Source organism: Alligator sinensis, unplaced genomic scaffold (genome assembly GCF_000455745.1).
Source record: "Alligator sinensis unplaced genomic scaffold, ASM45574v1 scaffold400_1, whole genome shotgun sequence".
In the NCBI taxonomy this organism is placed as follows: domain Eukaryota; kingdom Metazoa; phylum Chordata; order Crocodylia; family Alligatoridae; genus Alligator; species Alligator sinensis.
Window position 1 is genome coordinate 1,434,060 of NW_005841897.1, and position 15,117 is coordinate 1,449,176.

The following is a 15,117-nucleotide window of genomic DNA, read 5'->3' on the forward strand; positions in this document are numbered from 1 at the left end:
CCCAGCCCTTGGAACCACCCTCAGCATTCAAGAAACAAAAGATGAGGCAACCCACCATTGCACCAAGGCTGCACTTGCTTAGTAAGAACACCAGGAGCCCTCTGGGACAGGACTGACATTGCCTGGACAGGCCCTCCCATAGGAGATCAGAGGAAGTCTGCCCCATAAAAAGGGATAGTGAAGACTGACTCCTTGGGACGTCCTCTCCATCTGGACCAGCACCATTCCACACCACCTACCCACCCAGAGGCCCTGCCGGCAACTCCCCTCTGGACAACACCTACTGGACAAGGACCCCTTTCCAGCCTGGATAGGTAGCTATCACCCCCTACCCCCTCTTCAACCAAGGACTTGGACTCTGCTTCTCTTCCCCACCTGGACTCCAGCCCTTCCACTGCGTCTCTTTCTCCTGCTGCCATTGTGAGTGTGCATGCGTGCCGGTGACTTCATGGGGCTGTGTAGTGTGTTGTCTGTTTGGTAGACCTGTTGTTTTGAGACCCCAAGTTGGGTTTTTGTCTGTTTCCTGGCTGTTTCCTCCTTGCTGCCACTTGTCTGCGCCCCCCCGCCCCCGGTGTCTCAGCTGTCTGCCTCAGTTTCCAGCCCCAGTCTACCTTGGGTGGCCCCAAGCCAGCTTCTCTCTGGTCCACCGGTTCTGGTCTCAGTTCTGGCAACTTTCACTCCCTACACTTTAATTCTCTCTCTCACTTTAACCTTCCCCCAAGTATCCCAGGTACTCCAAGCACACACACACTGTACCATCCAAGTTAGGAACTTACCTGCGTGTATGTGTAGGTGGGTTGTGTGTGTGTGTATATATATATATATATATATATGTCATTGTGTGCATGATATATGAATTAGTGATCTGTGTCTAACTTTGCGGATGTATAGTGTATGTGCTTGAATTGGTGATAGGTATGCATGTGCCTAGGCTGGTTTGGATGTGTAACTGCCTGAGTTGATAGTGTGTGTGTGTATGCACCTAATTGATTTGTGTGTTTGTATATGTACAATTGTGTCACACCCTCCTGTCTAGCAGCGCAATATTGAGATCCTGACCCCACAGGGCAACACTGATATAAATGCAATATCTGTTCCTAGCCCAAAAGGCTCAAAGTACTTCACAAACATGCAGCACACCTCAGTCTGTGGCTTAAACTGAGGTAAACTAAGGAATGGACTGGTATTACGATTTGTCCAAGGTCAGATATGCCACAGGGTATCAGCAGATTCAGGAAAAGAACCCAGCTTTCTTGGCTCCCAAGTCTCATGTGCCAATCACTTAAAGGTATACATGTTTTTCTACTCACCACTGACATCTTTGCCCAAAATCCCCTTGGCTTGCTTCACAGTTGCTTTCAGACAAAAAATTGGGCTCTAGAAGGAAAAAAGGAAAAAAAAAAGCAACCCATTTAAATAGGAACTGTCCATCACGTAGAGAACTGGATGGACATTCATGGGAACAAGGGTGTAATATATACTGTTTCAGCACAGCCACTCCTAAGAATTCAACAATCACAAATCAGGCCACCCCAAATCATGAGGGAATGGCCAAGAAATTCAAGTTAAAATCAGAGATTTGGGGTTCATTTTTATTAGACTTCTGGTTTCCAAGCCTTTCAGTTATGATTTGGAGCTTTTCTCTGCAGCTAGGATGCCTAGTCATTTCCTTTTTTTCTTTTTTAAAAAAGGAGAGCTGAGTCTGACATAATCACATGACTCCAGAAGCTAAAGCTATAAGGAAAACAGAAAGCAGCTTTCCCTTTCCTTTCTTTTGCTTTATGTGGGCCTGCCTGGTGCTATTTCAAATTCAGCTTGCATGATACGTTTTCTTACACAGCACAAAGGAGACAGCACATCACAACTCCTTCAAAGCAGCATGTCAGACAACCCCAAGTGCAACGGGCCATTGACCGAACCATGGACCTGCCTAGACACACAACACTGTCTAACGCAGAGAGTGCACAAAGCAGAGGTCTACGTTTACAGTGAAGCACCCTGGTCTGTCACCCTCCCACAAGCCGTTTTAATCACTAGTCCAAATTACTTTCTCAGATTGTCACGGCTCTTTGAGTAAATCTGATATCTTTTATTAGACCAACTAAATAGTTGGAAAAATTCTTCTTTGCAAGCTTTTGGGTACAAACACCCATCTTCAGGCAGAGGTCTGCAGATTCATGAGAACTCCCCCTTTCTGCCCCAAATCTTGTGGCCAAGTGGACTGAAGTCTTCTCTCTCCAGCACCCATCTCCTGGCACCATGGCTGGGACCTGTCAGAGCTGCCAGGCTGTATTCTGCAGTCCTGTTAAGGAGCTTTAATCTACACTGAGTGAGAAGGAATGTGAAAGCTTCTCCAGCCCCTTTTCCCTACAGGATGTTTCAGACATACCAGTGATTTGCAGAAGGGACAAAGGCAGATGGGTGGGGATCATCCTATATAACTTGCTTTCCCCTTCATCAGGGTGGATTTGTTCCCCCTGTTCACTGCACAGGCCAGGAAGCACAAATTAATCTATGTGGCAGTGATTCAAAGACAACATTTCCAAAGAAGAGTGCAAGAAACTCAAGTAGCCAGCTGCTGTCCATCATTAGACACGACTGAGCCCTTGGGATGGACACACTGGATCTAATCTTTCTATTATTCTATACTGAAGCACAAAGCTGCAGACCATGAAATGTGTTGCCACCCTGTCGAATGGAAACACCTGGACTTCTTACCAGAGACACGTTGCCCAAAGTGGGAGTCCATTTAAGCATTAACTCTAGATCTCACACATTGACTTGCAACCAACCTCCTGCCAAACGCATCTGCCCGCATTCAAGCAGGGGACTCGCAGGGGGAAATGGATGCACTCACACAACCAGATGGGGGTGGGACCTCACAACATAAACACTGTAGCCTGTTCCCATGTACAGGTGATGTGCTCTCCTGGGGACAGCTCAAACTTTACCTCCAGGCTCTTGACCCGCTGCATTAAAATATGGTGCTCCTCTGGAGACATTTGGAAGGCCTGTTTTCAATATTAAAGAGCAAAAATTGAGTTTGCCAGCACAATGGTAACTGGGATGCAGCCAGGGGCTTCCCACCCTCCTTATAACCATTATTCCCTTCCTCTATGAGCCAGCTGGCTCCCCTGGAGAGTTTGATGGGAAAAGAGATGAATAAACAGCTGAGCTAAAGTGAAATCTGGGCCTAAGGTCAGGAAAATTTAAGGGCTCTCCAGAGAGAGACTTCTTCCAAGCTTCCCCTCCCCTCATTAATGCTTCTTCCCTGGCCAGCCAGCTCCTTCTCAGCTACCCTTCTGCTCCCAGCCCTCTGGACAGAGTAGTCTACTGGACCTCTTAAGGTGGACTATTATTCTCTTCCTTGATTTTGCTGTAGCCCTGCTCTGGTGCCTGGCTGGTATGACTTGGCTTTGCCGCACGCGGCTGACTGTATCTGGGGCTCCCCTCACTGCAGGATGTTGGAGAACAGATTCCTATGTGGTTTCTGCTCTGTAAAACATGCCCCTGCCATTGGGAGCTCTGCTGGTGAGAAATGTGGAGGTTACCTCTCTTGATGTGGAAGAGAGGGAATGATGAGGGTAGAGTTGGGAGGTAGCCCCTTGCTAGCCTTGGACTAAGGGGGCTTTGTGGGCTGAGAGAGGAGATTTCTCCCAGTGGTAGGATAGTGAGGCAACTGAAAAGTATGGCAAAGAGCTGCTGGACACATATCAGGCTGGACAGGGATAGAGCTGGGCTTGAGGACTGACCTTCTGGACGTACTCATACAACTCACTGGCATCAGCAACATGGTTCGGTTCAGGTTTACCCAGGCGGTACAGTATGGTATAAAGGACCTCCTCGTACAGAAGGGTAAGCTGAGGATGAAGGGGTATAACAGGTCACAGCCAATACCATCTCTATATGTTTTGTGAGCTAGTCTCCACCATGCTGGGTGACAGGCTTCTTGCTCTGGATTGGGACAGTACTGTTACATATTTTCTCCACCAAACACAAAGGCAAACCTTGGAGTTGTGAATACACTGTCACACACTCTTCTGCCCAGAACAGACATCAAGGTATGCTGGCTGGAAGGCCATTCAATTAGCTTCTTTGTTGGCAGTCTCAGTTGAGGGTAAATATTTAGCACACAAAAAAATTGTATAACCTAGAGCTAAGAACCACGACATATTGCTGGGAAGCTTATATTGCCATTGCCCAGTTATGTGAGTCTACAAAGTCTACAGAATGGTAACTCTTTTATCAAGATGGAATTCACTAAGGAAACAAATACCCAGCTCATACCTCTTTTTTCGAAAATCGGTGGGACAGATCCATCTAGAAGAAACAAGAGAGATGGGTTGTCATTCAGTTTTGCTGGCCTAGCAAGAATGTTGTTTCAGTAGCTGCTTTTCCTGCAGTGCAATAACATTATGAGTTTATGATACACTGGTGCATCTCTTTCTGCTCTGCATGCTTTTAAAGGCACTCTACCAAATACCCTAGAGAGACTCAAGAATACACCTGGTGTGGACTCCTAGATTTCATGGATTATAAAGCATCACGTTCATCTTGTCTGACCTGCAAAATAGAGGCCAGGAGACTTCTCTGAATTCATTCTGGTTTGAACTGTAGCACTGCTTTTTGCTATCACTGCACACCCTCCTGGAAAAAAAATCTACCCAGCCCAGGTTTTACAGATTCTGTTCACAGAGTCATTCCCTCTACACGGTTTTAGTACCAACATTTATAGGATAGCATTCTGACCTTTGCTACTTAACAGTTCAAGTCTGGAGCACTGTTTAAGATTTATGGCTTGTGATGCGGCTGGGGTGGCACGACTGCTAAGGTGCATGCTTGACAGCCCAGAGGTTGCAAGTTTGAGGCTGCAGCAGAAGCACTTGGATCATAATGAAACTGTGAACTCTGCTAAATGCTTTGTCACACACAGGGCAAACCAGGTGGCCACCTGGGGCCTGGATAGAAAGGGGGGCCAAAAATGGTGGGTTTTTTAAAATTATCATTATCTTTGGCAAAGGGAGGCCCGATACTAAAAGTTCACCTGGGGATGCCAGGAGTCTAGGTACGGTGCTGGTCACAAGGACATGATAGCATAATTCCAGGTGCATGGATTTCTGGCAACTTGTTTAACCTGATGTATTATGTGAAAGACAACTTAATTACACTAAAGATTACACATAGGATAAAACAACTTGGAATAGTACCCCTAGCCACCAAAGAAATCCAAATCTGGATCCATATGTTACACCTGGCCCTACTTTGTCCAACGGAGTGAACCAAACCCTCAAATTTGGAGAGGCTGCTATCCGAAGAACTGCAGCCCCTGACTTTTGCAATTCAAGCCCATCTCTACACAAAATGGGGTCTTCAAGCCCCATGACCTTTTCTGTAACAAAGCCAATGACTTATCAACGAGTCCTTACATGCACAAGTCATTTCCTCTCAGGCTTGGTATCGTGCTGGTTACAGAGCAGCCTCCATTGCCAACTAACACAGAAACTGAGCAAGCCTTGACTTCACACCACTGTTCACTTGTTCCATCCACAGCCGGGAGAGCTAAGCAACACGTTCCTCCCACCACAGCATCACCTGATGGGAGGTGACTTTGCCACCGCAGACCGGTTGACTAGGCTGCGTTGCAACCAGAGAGAGGGCGGTTTGAATTCTCACACAGCCTGCAGCTTTCAGCTCTAAGCTTTGTTAAATTATTAGACACAAGAGATCAAGCGTGGGAGAGTTAAATGACTATAGCTTGGAAGCGAGAAGCTTCTAATTTTCTCTAGGCCATGAGCAAAATGAGTTTGTGCCTTTCAGTTGTTCAGTTCCCTCCAACATGAAACCACAGGTCAGTGCCAGGCAAAGCAACCCCCACTGTTCAGGACAGGTATAAGGAGTGCTGTAGGATGGTGTTGGTCCGCTGGCAAAGCCAGAGGAGGACTCTGCTTCACGGGAACATCCAGGACGTCAAATCGGCGCTAGGGAAGGTGCAGGATCATTGGAGCTGGAGTTTAATTTTTCATTATGTCAAAATTAAGGGCTAAAGCAATCCCAGGGGTAGCTTAACCAAATTCAGTAGCTGTATGTGGGATGAATGAAGTCCCCTTAAGCTATAACCAGAGAATGCATTTTTAACGACTCTTTCCCAGCGTCCTTGGATATTGCCAAAAAATAGCAAAACAGCAGAAGTCTCCATTGCGCTTTGTGCTTGCTGGACCGTCCCACAGATGAAGATCTCCTCTAAAATCAGCTGACTCCAATTTCTGCTGCTTCCCAGTGCTTATATCATCTCCCAACCTGGAACTCCTACCTTTATGTTGGCTCATCCCGTGTTTGAACTAGGCCACTGCCCTTCTGACTGGGTCAGTGAAAGAGTCTCATGACCCTCCTTTGTGTACTTCTGTGCTTCAGCTAAGGCACTTCTCACCCTTTGACTTTCCTACAGACAGAACTGCCTATGCAGCAGAGTTTCAGGTGCAAATACAGAAGACTTTGTCACTCCTTGATGCAATCTCTTATCATGCAGGCACAATATCCCATGAGGCTACAGCTGTGTTGTAAACAGGGAGGGGGGAGAAGCGGCTTCTGCGCGATGAGGGCGTGAGCTGTTACAGTAAAAAATGTTCTTCTCCAGTTAGGGAGCCTCTTTGCCATCTTCCTGAGCACTGTCATGGCCTTCACAGAGAAGAAATAGCCTCTTATTTTTTCTTGCTAGCAGAAACAGCTTGATCTTGTCAGGCAGGGTTAGCTGTGGGGTGCAGGGATTTTTGGTTGTTTATGAAATGGGTGGAAAGTTTTATGGCAAAGCTCAACTGAAGGAAGAGTTAGCGCTGAACGTCCCCACCCTCCCAAACGCCTGCGTTTACACTGGCTTCTGATGAGAATGACTTCCAGATCCTAGGCCTGGGACTAGAGAAAGTCCCCTGCATGCACAAGCCTCCTTTAGTGATCCGCAGCTTCACCCTTTCCAGCAGGACAAAGCTGTGCGGGAGGCCAGGGCTGCAGGGGAAGAAATAAGAGGATCTGTTGAGGACCCAGGCCAATCCCATAGAGGGCTTTGCTTTAGGCTCCAGTGCAGAGACAAGTTAGACAGCCTGTTCCCAGCAACCTGCAGTACTCAGCACATAGAGGCTCCTCATTTTGTACTAGGGGAAGTCATTCCTCCACCCCCAGAGCCCATGGCTTCAGTCTTAGCTCCATATTGCAATAATCAGGCTTGGCTCCCTCTGGCCATGTCTGGATCACTCTGGTTATGTGTGGGCCTGAGCAGGCTGTGGAAAATCTTCTGGCCTGTTGCAAATGGCCACGAGTATTTTTAAACACCAAGGCTACTTGCACATCCAGCAGTAGTGTGGAAATCCCAGGAGCCTGGAAGGCTGCAGATTAGCTAAACCCCGAGGCAGAAGCTCTGAGTTGTGGGGGATGTTTTCAAGGAGGGAAGTTACTCAAAGTATTTCCCTCTTCACCAGTAGGACTGCAAGGGGGGAACATCTAAGGCAAAGCAACGTAGTGTACACACACACACACACACACACACACACACACACACACACACACACACTATTTTTTACTCCAGATATTCCACAGTCATGGTTACGATGCATTTTTCCTAACACTCCCACCACTGCAACCTTGGCGCTCTGGTAAGGTTAACATCTGGTTACTAGCTTCTTATTCACCATCTTGTCTAGTCCTGCTCAGCACAAGGTTTAATGACATGTTAAGCAAATTATCAATAGTCTGTCTACACCAATGGTTTGCACCATTTGTTACACTAGAGACATCCCTCAGAAAGTGCCAGCTCTTAAGTTTCACTCATTTTTACTGTAGAAAAAATAACAGAGCAATTCTTCTGTTACAAAGAACTCAGAAAAACCAAAACAGGTCAGTCAGCATGTTTTTAACACTATCAGTATTGCCAACCCCACCATGTCAAAAATCATGAGACAAACTCTTAAAAATCAAGAGATTGGAATGTAGAACATGAAATGCTATTTTTTAAGTGTGTGTGTGTGTGGGGGGGGTTATTTGTGAAGGTGTGAGGGGGGGCGGGGTTTGGAGCCTGAGGAAGGAGGGCCCCTGCACACCCTGGCAGGATGCAGGGTACTGTGGGGCAGGAGTGAGGGGCAGCAGCAGGGCTGGGGGGGCTGTGACTTGGGACTAAGGGACAGACACACACAGACACATGCATTGATCACCCCCCACCACCCCTTCCCCTACACAGACTTACCAGCTTAGCACTCTACACACGCCAGAAGAAAAAATCCCGAGATTTGATCTCTCTCCATCAGGAGATCATGAATCAGAGTTAATTTGACTTGGAAATCAGGAGCCTCGTGATATTTTTCACGAGAGCTGGCATTACTGTGCTATGCATTCCTTGGTTGAAATCTCTCGGTTTACCTAGTGAATCGTGTTTGCACGCCTAACGGCACCAACACTATGTGGCACCCTTGAAAGGATCTCAAGGCACCCTGGCTGAAAATCACTGGTCTACATGGTAAGTCCCATGGCCATCGAGCGCAGCCTCTGCAGATCAGCATCCCAACATCCGAATGAAGTGGGGTGGGAGCGAGGGGGAGAGAGAAAGCCAGAGGTTGAATAAGACACACCTGTTCAAACTAAAAGTAAAAAAGACCACATACTTCACTGTTGTCCTCCCCAGGGACGTCCCCAGCTGGGTTCTCGCTGACAGGCTCCATGCTAGAGTGGATCACAGCCGCCTCGAGTAGGGTACAGGAGATTCAGGCCAAGAGAACTCAGCTTTTGCTCCTTTTCATTACGGCTTGAACAGCCCTTCTCACGAGTGCTACCTCTTCCCCTCAGTTTGCATGCTCAGAGGAAACCACACTTTATCTCACCCTGACCATAGTAACAAACGGAAATTCAGAGAGCTCCATCACTATAGACTGAGCTGCACTTTCTCCCTGGCCTGTAGAGCCCAGCTGGGGGCTATATGCCCTCAACCAAGGCTGGTCCTGTGCAGACAGGGGCCCACTTCTTTTTTAGTTATATGCTACAGAGGGTTGCAGGTGAACACAGCACTTTACAAACATCCCAGGAGACAATGGGCTCCACCTGGGGGAGCTTATTACCGTCCAACTCAGATCCAGCCATGCAAATGAAAGGCCTGGAAGTGGATAAGACAGTGAAGGAGGATTTGGAGAGGGTTGTAAAAGAGAGAACTCAAGGTCAAGGGAGGAAAAATGAATGCATAAAGGGAAATGCTGTTTCAAATACCCAAGGTGGGATATACACAAACCACGAAGAAGGGCTGAAACTGTGGAGGAAGGGCGCAATAGTGACAGAGTGCACGAGAAGGAGAATTGAAGGATGCAGGGGTCAGATGCTGATGGAGTCAGTGTCACACGCAGTGTGGAGGGCAGGGAGGAAGTGTGGAGGGGTTAGCCTGGGAGGGGAAAGCAGACTTTGGCTTCAGTGGAATGGAAGGTGGGGGTTAGCCAGAGCAGGAGGGAAGACTCCTCTCCCAAGGGAGTTTGTTCAAAGCAGCAGCTTTTGTCAAACCAAAGGCCACTAAGCTAAAGGGCGTGGGGAATATAAATTTCTCTCTGCAGCAGACGGTCATGTTCAGCTCAGGGAAAGGTGGAGCAACACTGGTCTCTTCAGCCCAGCTCTGCTCTTAGCAGCAAAGAGCTGGTCCAGTCGCTCGTCCTGCTGTAGCACTGGGGATGGAGAAATGGCCATTCTCACTAATGGCAGATCCACCTGGCTGGAATGGCTGGCCTGCCACAACTGGGACTGCTGACCAGGCAGTGCACATTTCAATGCAGCAGTTTCTTTCCAGTGACAAGAAGCAGGGAGTTAAGTTGCGCTTTACTGTCGGCTTGCATTCTCACAAACATGTTATCTGATTGCAAATTACCAGGAGGATGCCTTATCAGCTACTGGCAGCAAGTGCCTTAGCCTTAAATAAATGTGTATCAAAAGGCTCTGAATTCCTGTTAAGCTGATGTACAGAAGGCATAGGGGGGTGGGGGAGACAACAATGTGAACTCAGGGAAACTCAGAAGCAGAAAGAACAGCAACAATGGCAAAGGAAAGAGCTAAGGTACTTGGGATTCTGCGTGTTTACTGGAGATTTATGCGTGCAAATAGGAATGGCCTTCCTCTTACATTTAGGGTGTGCCTTCAACTCAAGAGCACTTCACATATACATAGTGCCACTAGAGAAATGGCAGTCATCTTGGCTGGCACGCGGGATTGAATCAGAGATGTCCAGGGCTAAAAGCATGAGCTTCTATTTCTTGTGCTATGGGACTAGGGCTCCCTTCCCAGGGCTGTTAAATAAGACTCAAAGGCACATAGCGATGAGGGAAAGCCCCTGTAACAGCCAGTCATCACTGGGTTATACACACAGGAGCGATTTCAACTACTGCTAAGGGTTTGCTTGTAATGAGGTCTTTGCAAAAAGCCCTGGCAAGGAATGCCTGGGATTTATGGCATTTGTGTGCTCCTTGGAATCCACATATCAGTTGTCTCAGACATTGGACAAGCCCTTGTTGCATCCATTGCTTGTAGTACATAGGGCTATACCTTCAATCTGCCTAATTAGTATAATCTACAGTGATTTCTACTCCATAAAGATAGAAAACCACAAAAAGTGCAACTGCACCAGTTCAGCTGGTTCTTTTGACACCCCTACAGTAATGCAATGCTAAGAGATTACCTAAAAGACTATGCTCCCTGCAGCAATGCTGGGCACAATTAGATGGGTCCCCTAGGAGCCCCAGATGTACTGATAACTATCACACCTGTAAGGCACTGTGTATGAGCGCTGCCACAAACACCACTGCCAAAACAAGAGAGGCAACCAACCAGGTCATCCAACTGATGTCTTTGCAATAGCTTCCTTGGTTTTATTATAGTGAGATGCAGCTGCTTCTGGCGTGGAGCAGGGGCTGTTTAACGGCACACAAGAAAACAGTAACAGCAGATTTAGGGTGAGATAAGAATTTCCTTTCTAACTGCAAAGGCAGGGGGGAAATTGAATTGGGCAGAATGTAATTACAAGGTAAAACTGTCAAGGACGTGGGCTAACAGCCCTCTCAGCAGTGTTACAGGATCTTTAATAAACCCACGCAACCAGGTACACATTTTATGCCTCATTCAGTTCCCTTCTGGCCATATTCCTGGAATGTGGCTGGTCCAGTCCCTGTGGCTGGATAAGCAAGCAGACTTTCTGCTTAGCAATCTTTCAATTGGAGCTTAATGCTAGTGCACTGTTAAAACAATGGAGATGCAATGGGATTCCAGTCTGCCGGTGACTGCCAGCACTGTCTCCTTCCCTTGCTGTTTCCAAATTCCCTTTCCCTGCAAGTACTTGGGAGACAAGACCTGTAAGCCGACAGAACAGATGCTTTTCATTTGCAATGGCCACCAATGAGCCGATGCAGCAAGAGATGAACAGTATGTGCAAACTTACATAGCACAAGAAATTAACCCATAACCCCCATTCTGATTGAGACAGGTCCATCTCTGCACACATTTCTTGCAGATCTCAGTCCATTTCTTATTCAAGACCACACAGCCATTTTGACCCAAACTGTGATCAAATCAGCAGCAGTTTCAGATTTGGTTCTGCTCCTTTGGCACACTATAGCAGCTGTAGAGGAACTGCCGTGGGGAAACATGTCTTTTGCAACCCTGTGATAGTCACAGAAGTGAGGGCTTTAGTCCAGGGAAGGATGCATTCACACTATTCTCCTCTCCCGTTTCTTATTCTATGCAGCTATATGCCATTCCTCTCTCTCCATCCCCAGAATGACTGAGATCAATTGAGGTGCTCTCATGGGCAGGCTCTATAGGTTATGAAGGTGTTTTGCAGAGGGTCTTACCAACAGAGCATCCTTTTCTATAGATTGTTCTCATCAGAGCCCTTGATTTTGCCAGTTTTTGCTTCACTTTGAGGTAAGCCTGTAGAACTTTTATCTCCAACCAATGGATGAAAAAGATTGACAAAAGGTAGATTTCATCACTCTCTACACAGGTAGTAATTTTTTTTGTCATGGTTGCGTTGTAGCATCTATGATTTAACAATCAAGAGGTGAAGCATTCAGGGCTAGCAGGTCATTTTTTTTTACCTACTTTCCTCCTGGTTTTCTGGTAGGCAAATAACAGAAAATAATGTGATTGTAAAAGCAAAAATCTGGTGTATGCCCCTGACCACAGCAACTGCAAGGAGGCACACAGCTTCAAACACAGACACCTATTCTCTCTCCATGAGCTGCTAGCATCTGTCACTGGGTTGCAGCAAGCAGCAAGTATCAAAAGACCAATAAATCACCCTTACCTCAACACAGGCAGAGAGGGCACCTGTTAGAACTCAGTTGAGTTTCTATCCTCCCGTCCCTTTCTTTGAAGGCTTGAAGAGATATTATCAATTAAAGTCTGTGTGGAGAGAAATAAACATTGAAACATCAGACACATAAGTTGACAGCCAAGTGCAGTGCTGTCATTTTACCATGTTTTAGAAAGCAGCAGCTCAACATTGTGAGGGTCAATAAAACAAATTTTCCAAGCTAGTCACTGCTTTTATGAACAAGAGCCTAGCTTTGCAGCATGCATTGGAAGGATTTGATCATGGCTCAGAAGCATGAAAACAAGGAAGTATGTCAGATCCAAATTTGATCTCCTTCACAATTACGATCACAGGGATCGCTGTCCTCGAGCTATACTGGATCCTTTAAGCTGATCGCAACTCAGCGCTCCAACAGAAAGTAGAAGTCTCTGCAAATAGACACACGACAGGAGTTCTTGTTGACCTCACTTTTAGATCAGTATCATCTCTCCATTCATCCTCATTTTCACAGTATCAGCTCCCACATATAAAAGTGACAATGATGGTATGATCACGTATGAAACATATGTATACCTTTAGTTCGGACTGGTGCACCAGTTATTTTTCTATCCTCACCTCTAAAATCCAGTTATTTGAATCTTTGCTCCTGAGGCAGTGATTTTTGGAAAAGGATATTCAACAAGTCACTGCGACTGCCTCTTCCTTTTCTGAAAACCAGCATGGATTTCTTTGCATCACGATGGTGTGCGTCTCAGCTGCCCTGTTAAATCCCTGTTAGTCATTTCCACACCCAAAGCAACACCCAAACAACTAGGGGAGCCCCCCTGCAAGCCATCAAGAAGGGTAAGAGGCTTCGAAAGCCCCCTCAAAGAGAACAGCAAGTAAAAGTTCTACTAAATGTATAGGCTAAGATTTTTGAAAACAGCTCTACGTAGTACCTCCAGAGGAGCCGTGCTTTCAACATGAGATTAATCAGTAAAGTCTGAAAAGCAATCTTCTTTTAAAAGCATCTTCAATTGATCCCTCAAAAATCACTAGTCATTCAGAAATCTGGGACTCCTGTGCTACAGTATCTTGCATCAAACAGCAGACCCCTCTGGCAATGAGCAGATTTTAAAGAGAAACATTTGCTAAATGCTGTTTGGGACCGACTGCACCCACTGTAAATGAAAATCCATAGCTGTGTCACAGGTTTATTCATTCCTATGAGGGTCTTCAGAGAAAGCCAAATAGCTCGTTTAAAAAGGCTGACAAAGTTACTCATTAAAAGAAATTTTTCCCCTCTAAAGTTAAGTTGGAGCCAAAGCAAGCAGACAGCAACTTGTCTTCCTACCTTGTGGTTGGATTGTCCTGCTCCTCTTCCTCACACTTATCTTGATCAGGGAGCTGGAAAGACACCCATAGTTGAACCAGTGATTTCAACATGAGTCCCACTCACTTCTCTTTTTAGTATTGATGGGGCTGCTCAGGAGGCTGGGTCAAATGACTGTGCAAAACCAGGCTGTGCTTGCTGCAGTTTAGCAAGTCATAAGAGAAAAAAAAAGCCAAAGGAGGCTGTAGCATAATAACGGAAGGCAGTTTCATAATGCCCTTAGAATAAGCATCTTCTTCCAAGAGCCTCTTGGAGGCAATGCTGCTGCTCTGTGCGCTGGTCCACCCATCACTTGAGGAGTGCGTGCCTCTTCAGCACCACACTGAACAAATGCTTGCTGCTGAACAAGTACTTACCTAGAATGGGATGCACATCCATGCCCTTCCTCATTCTTCCTAGTCTTGCAAATATGATGTTTCTAAGCCCAACCAAGGAGAACACAAGTGAGATGGGTTACAGGACAGCCTTTCATCCTGGCAGAACTCCCAAGAGGTTCAACTACTTCGCAGCTGAAAAGCAGTGACTTGTGACGTGGAGAATGATAGTCTGCAAGGACACGGTATATTGTGCAAGGGTGGGGAAATGTTAAGGCAAACCCCTACATTTACGAGAAATGCCAGGGGATCTTTACCCACCCACACAGGGCAATGAGCAGCTCTGCTCATCAGATGTCCTCTTAGGGGAAGATGGTGCATCTGTACTTCTACCAAAAGCCACAGGACACCGTGTGTCATGTGGAAATCAAATGTTTCCATGAAAAAAAAAGAACTTGATGACCTTGGTGTTGAACTACAGAGAAATGGCAATCCTGGAGATGTGAAGAATGGGTTTTATTGACCGAATTATAAACCCTAGAAATTTTTATTTGGTTCTCTTCCCACTAACAGTTACTTGGTTGAGAAAGGTACTTAGCCATGTTAGTCTGAAATCAGGCAGAAGGTAAGGCAGGGTAGTGCCTTATAGACTAACTTGTTCAGAGGCATGAGCTTTTATAGGCTATGACTGAAGTAACCTACAAAGCTCATGCCTCTCTGAACAAGTTAGTCTATAAGGTGTCACTTGCCCAGCAGTTACTTGGTAGTTACGATGACACTACTGTAGATCATGAAGTATCTGGTAATGCACTGGATAGTTGCACATTAGAGCATTGGTATAACCTCCAGTTCCAAGCCTGGCTTAAACATTCCTAGGAGATATTGGTATAACCTGTTTAGCACTGCACTGCAGATCAGATACCAACAAAAAACGAGCTCTTTCAGCCTGCTCTGCATTACCAGGTTCCACATGTTCTAGTGGCAGGGAAGGTGTTAACCCTTTCCATGCTGAGAGGTATCGCAACCCTGGAAAACTGGTGCCGAGCTAGGTCCGATACAGCAACAATTCGAATTAAATGGAGAAGCAAGTGGCTTCTGACTCTGATCTTGCC

General features: G+C 46.4%; 1 protein-coding gene across 1 annotated transcript in view; it reads right to left on the bottom strand.

Annotated features, from left to right (window-relative positions):
- UNC13D (unc-13 homolog D) overlaps positions 1-8,918 on the bottom strand; it is a 33,768-nt gene extending 24,850 nt beyond the window's left edge. The window contains exons 1-5 of the mRNA XM_006018280.3: positions 8,646-8,918; positions 4,288-4,320; positions 3,753-3,860; positions 2,952-3,011; positions 1,311-1,377 (exon numbers count right to left, since the gene is read on the bottom strand). Coding sequence (XP_006018342.2) covers positions 1,311-1,377; positions 2,952-3,011; positions 3,753-3,860; positions 4,288-4,320; positions 8,646-8,702 — 325 coding nt within the window. The 5' untranslated portion in view covers positions 8,703-8,918. The remainder of the gene's footprint in view (positions 1-1,310; positions 1,378-2,951; positions 3,012-3,752; positions 3,861-4,287; positions 4,321-8,645) is intronic.
- Positions 8,919-15,117: the final 6,199 nt, after the last annotated feature.